The 5,889-nt window shown below is 48.5% G+C and overlaps 1 protein-coding gene across 1 annotated transcript; it reads left to right on the plus strand.

Annotated features, from left to right (window-relative positions):
• The first annotated feature begins 631 nt into the window (after positions 1-631).
• LOC123362695 (olfactory receptor 52R1-like) lies at positions 632-1,579 on the plus strand. Its single transcript, XM_045003121.1, has one exon. It carries the CDS (start codon positions 632-634, stop codon positions 1,577-1,579), a length of 948 nt encoding a protein of 315 aa, XP_044859056.1.
• The last annotated feature ends 4,310 nt before the right edge of the window (positions 1,580-5,889 follow it).

The raw sequence follows: 5,889 nt of genomic DNA on the forward strand, positions 1-5,889 counted from the left end.
TCACTATATAGCCCTTTTGAAACACTAAGTGTCTATAGATGTTACTGGTCGGGAACCGTTCAGTGTTTGTCCATTTGAATGCAAACAGTTCCATTCTTTATTTTCCTCTCCTCTATCATATACCCCCTTATTGGTCTCTTCTCTAAACTAAACAGTCCCAGACTTTTCAGACTGTCGGCAGCCTCACCCATTCTCAGAGCCTGTCTCAGAAATCCCCTTTCTATCAGCTGTATCCTTTATAGAGACTGAGTGACAACAACTGAGCGTGTGTCCAAAGCAGGTTATTTTCCATCCCATTCCTTAGGTATCTGAACATTGTCTTTGTTTTGACCACTGCTATGAATGAGCCAAGCTGCTATCAGTGGGCCCAGGTCTTTTCCATGATGTGAGTTCTAGTGGGGATGTTTCCCTCTGGTATATGTTTCGACAAAGCTTTGTTTCTTTTTCACTCTTCATAACAGCCCCCCCATAGTGCATGTAGTGTCTCATATTAACATTGTCTCTGCATCCAGGCATTTGTACTGCGACCATCAGCCTAGAGCCAGAGAACATTAAGGAAATCAGAGGAACGTATAGTACATGCAGGAGACTCCATTCTCCCTCAGTGTTGGACACCTTCTCCCCCTACTCCATGTCAGATTCCAACACAACTGACTTCACCAACCCCTCCACCTTCATCCTGCTGGGGATTCCTGGCCTGGAGGTAGCCCACGTCTGGATCTCCATCCCCTTCTGCATCATGTACGCCATAGCCGTCTTGGGAAACTTCACCATCCTGTTCGTAGTGAAGAAGGAGCTGAGCCTCCGTGCCCCCATGTACTATTTCCTCTCCATGCTGGCCATCACTGACCTGGTCCTGTCTACATCCACGCTGCCCAAAATGCTGAGCATCTTCTGGTTCAATTCCAGGGAGATCAATTTCAGTGCCTGCCTCACCCAGATGTATTTCATTCACTGCTTCACAGTGATGGAGTCTGGGATCCTCGTAGCCATGGCTCTGGATCGCTATGTGGCCATCTGCCACCCCCTGAGACATTCCACCATCCTGGCAAACCCCGTTGTGGCCAAGATTGGCCTGGCCATGGTGCTGCGCGGTGGCATGCTCGTACTGCCCTATCCCATCCTGACGAGGCAGTGGCCATGTTGCAAAAGCAACATCATCCACGACACATACTGCACGCACATAGCCGTGGTAAAGCTGGCTTGCGCCGATACCCACATCAGTAGTTACTACGGCCTCTTTGAGCTATTCTGTGTAAGGGGTCTGGATATGTTTTTTATTGCTGTATCCTACACCCAAATCCTCAGGGCCATCTTCAGCCTCCCCACAAAGGACGCCCGGATCAAGACTTTTGGGACCTGCAGCTCCCATCTCTGTTCCATCTTAGCCTTTTACATCCCAAGCCTCTTCTCCTCCCTCGCATACCGGTTTGGCCTGAATGTGGCCCTGCATTTCCGTGTTCTCATTGGCAACGTGAGCCTCCTGGTGCCCCCCGTGCTAAACCCCATCATCTATGGGGTGAGGACGAAACAGATCCGGGACAGGCTGCTCCGGCTCTTTACTCATAAAGACATTTGAATTGTAATCCTGGTGCTCTAGCGTCAGACCGACCTGCGTTCAGAGCTGGCTGGTGAGATAGTGCTGGGCCCTCTTCCCTGAACCAGAGACTGGACAGTCAAAGTGACACTGAATCCTTTCCTGGCCTTACCGTGCTGTGTCAACATGACAGACGGGGGAATCGGTCTGTGTACAACACTTAAAATAGGGATCCCATCTTTCTAATTGCATTTAACTGGACCCCTGAGGGCCCGTGCCCCGCCCTGCCTATTCCCCCAAGGCCCTGCCCCTTTTTACTTCTTCCAGCAAGGCCCTGCCTCTGTTCTGCCTTTTCCTCCAAAGCCACCCTTGTTGCTCACTGCTCTTCTCCCCATCCCCAGCCACTCACTGGATCATCTCCACCTCCCTGCCCCCAGCCCCCAGCAGAGCTCCCTCTGCCCAGAACTGAGACAGGAGCTGCTGCAGCCGGACAAGTAGCCTGCAGTGGATGCAGCGCTGGGGCCAACAGGCCAGTCAGGAGCAGAGTGGGAATCCTCGAAGAAGTATAAAAGCAACTGAGGGTTGGGTGTAGGGTTGTGTGGCATGTGCATGAGTCTGTGCCTCATACAGCTTGTGAGCCCTAAGTCTCAGCTACAAAGTCCCGAGGGCAGAGATCATTGTGTGACTTATGTTTTTAGCTTTCAGCTTCCCCTTTTTCCTCCTGGCTCACGGTCCCTTGCAGGCAGGGTCCCTGCAATTGGGATGGGCTGGGATCCAGGCTCTGATGTTCCGCCCAATAATGCTTTATAGAAATATGCTTAGGAGTATAAATATGACATAACTGGAATATGCTTTATACAACATATGTCCGATAGACCTCTCCTGCCAGCATAATTAAACCAAGCCCAATGAGCGCCTTCCACTGTCGCAATGCTATCCATACTGTCACATTTATCGGTCAGGGGTGTGTTTTTTCACACCCATGACCCCCAAAAGTTTTACCAACAAAATTGCTATTGTAGACAAAGCCTGAGTTGCATGCTGATAAAGATGTCCACTGCCTCAATTCCTGGACTTTTTAGAAAGATTGCAATTTTCTGCTGGTCTTCTCTGTCAGGAAACCCAGCTGCTTGCATAGATATATCTCAAAACTCTGCCTGAATCTCTTCCCAGAGTCTGCACCATTACTGGAGAGTCTCAACTCCTTGGGGACCTTCAATTGCTCCATCTCCAGGATGGCTCCTTTGTTCCTTCACCACAGCCCTGTTATCTCTGCCCTCTCCTCTGGTCTCCCCTCTGGAACCAGGGTTTGTCTTGGGAAAGCACGAGGAGGCAATACCACCTTACGAAGGAAGGGGGCGTAATGCCTGCCAGTGACAAAATTGTCCATGCTGCTAGCTGTGAGCCCTGCATGGCTAAGCCGGGGTAGATCCTACCTTAGAGAGTATAGAGTTATGTATCCTAGGAGAAGGCCCAGATAAGGAAACTGGGGAAGGAGCTGTGGAAGTACAGGAATGTCTCCTCCCTGGTCACTTGGGAGAGGATGCCCAGGACAGAATGTCTGGTTCAGCATCTCTGTACCCAGGCACTAAACCTGTGGCTCAGTATTTGAGAGGGAACCGTGTAACTGACCTCCCAGAGGGGATCAGTCACACAACTGACCTCTCAGGGGTAGAGAGAGGGGTATGAAGGTTACCTCAATCCAGGTCCTAATTTTTCAGGACTCTGTTCCTGATGTGCTTGTGAAAACTAACCCCGTCTCTTTGGGACAGGAGGTCGATCCTGCTGAAAGTGGTTGTCTATGAAAATGCTAATGACCCATTAGACAGAGGGGAGGAAGTAATGCCGTGGACTGGTAAGACGTGGAAGGCAGCTGTGAAAGAGCTGCTGAGAGAAAACACACCTCTTAGCCCAGAGTTCACAGATCACAAACCTCTAGGGAATGGAGGTGGGGAAGGTCCCAGTGCTTGGAGTGGGGATCTCAGGGAGCGCACAAGATGGTGGAGGGTAGGCTTATTGCATTTGCATAACCCTGGGGTTGGGAAGCAGCTCCACAGAGGGCTATCCAACATGCAAAGTCCCCTTACATCCTAACCTCACCACACCCTGGAGTGCCAAGAACCCAAAGATGAACTTAGACTGAGATCCCTACTGAAGGGGACACTGAGGGGAAAGGAAACCCAGTAAATAAACACAGTTTAAGGATCAGGATGAAGGTTAAAGACACAAAGGGTATTGAACAAACCAAACTGTCCAAGCAAAAGGCTTGATATAATAACAATATTTCAAAACACAGACTTGTGAATAAAGATTTAGTGTTGTTGTGAAATCTCATGACGCAAAGTTTGTAGCTAATGGGTATTCTTATAGCAAAGAATTTGGCACTGATGCTAAAACCTATGAAGTGTAATACACATAGTTTTGGGGGAAAGATTTGGACATACTAGGGGTAGTAAACAAAAAGCCTTATGGAGATACTGCTTCTCAGCTAACACATGTAAATAGGCTCAAAGCTTGTCACAGCAGAGAAACCACAATAAACCTGGTCTCCTGTGTGGGAGGGGAAACTGAGGAATGCCTCATGACCTTGGTGAATATCTCCATCTCCTTTTGGAAAAACACAGTGGTTAACCATGCTGCACAGACACAAAGAGATGCTTTCTAGCGAGGCAGAGAAGGCACTCTTTTTGACTTTTGCAATCACTAGGCTGCTCTACAAACTGTTAAAAGATATACAGAACTTTGCAACAAGACCTGTGGGTAACACTACAATGTTTGCAACACTTTGGAATTGTATGGTCAAAACCTGAAAAGGGTTTTGGGCAAACTGCCTCCACAGTAATCAGTGTCTAACACTAACGGGGGAGATTTGACATTCTGTGCCCCAGAGCTGCACCATGGTACCCCCATATTTACCAAGGTTATATGATTACAATGTGTTTTATATAAGGTATGTCAGGTAAGATTTCAATGGAAAAGGTATGATTTGCTGAATATGGTTCCCCTATTTGTGTGAATGTATCATTTTTGTACCTAAAGTTATGAATATTGACATAGTACCAGTATTTCAAATGTGTTTACTCCTGGATAACACCCACAATAGAGTTTACTTCCAGTCTAGCCAGCACATTGTGGATGGACCATTCACGGTAATGGCCCATTAAGAATCACAATAGGCCTTAGAAGAAGTTTATCTGCACCTGACCAACTTTCCTGTGAACACTCTAGCCAGGATATGGGTAATGGCCCCTGCTAGGACTCATTGAAGCAGGCAAGGGCATGTGACCAGCTCATGTGACACTGGACTCCATCTTATGCTGAACTTTCCCACTAATTGTGCTGGAGGCTTTTGCTTTAAAAAATGAAGTTCCCTCCACATGGTCTCACTCCCCCCACAACTCAACGCCTAGAAACAGGTTAGGAACAAGGAGTGAAGTGGGGGTGTGATCCCAGGCTGAAGGGGTTTCTAGCCTGGGCATGGAAAACTGGTGGGATGTTTGTACCACCAGGTGAGACACGGATTGATTCAAATCCTGTCTGGTGTATAGAACCTACATTGTAATATTGTTTATTTATGGGGTAACAAACCTTGACCAGTTCGCTCTTACGTATAGTCACTTAAAATCTATTCCTAAAACAGAGTGTTGTTTGAAATGCAGAAGGGAAATCTCCTCAGGAAATGGAGTTGGTTCATTGTCCTCTCCACACTGAGGGAGGAGCAGACTGGGTAATAAACTTCCACTGCTCAGGCTTCTGACCAGGGCAAGACGGCACAGCTCTGGGGTCCCAGGCTGGGGAGCTGGAGGAACTGGCTGGAGCCTCGCTATTGCTGGTTCATGAGTAGCTAGTGAAAGCTGCAGGCTGGGTGTGTCCCTGTCTGTGTATGGCTGTGTAAGTGCAAGACCTGAGAGGATAGTGGCTTCCCATAGCCTCACAGTGTGAGAGGGAGCCCAGATTGGTACTGTGATGGGCTGGATCACAGAAACCCCCCTGGGAACTGCCAACTGATGTGCTAAGACTCCTTCTAACCCATTTTCCCTGACAGCTTGGGACTCCAGAACCCTGTCTGCTTTGATCCAGACACACCTGCCTGTTACAAACCCAGAGCCAGGTCTGAACCATATCCCCCAACAGCTGCAGGCTTAACTGAAAACAGCCTAAGTGTCCCTGTCTCCAAGACTCAGATGCACACAAGTCTAGGCCTAATCGAGTAAGAAAACTGAATACAGATAACATCTCACCCTCGGAGATGTTTCAGGAAGCTTCTGTCACAGACTGGAGGCCTTCCTAGTCTGGGCACAATCCTTTCCCCCAGTACAGCCCTTGTTCCAGCTCAGCTGGTAGCGAGGGGA

This window comes from Mauremys mutica, chromosome 1 (genome assembly GCF_020497125.1).
Source record: "Mauremys mutica isolate MM-2020 ecotype Southern chromosome 1, ASM2049712v1, whole genome shotgun sequence".
Lineage (NCBI taxonomy): Eukaryota > Metazoa > Chordata > Testudines > Geoemydidae > Mauremys > Mauremys mutica.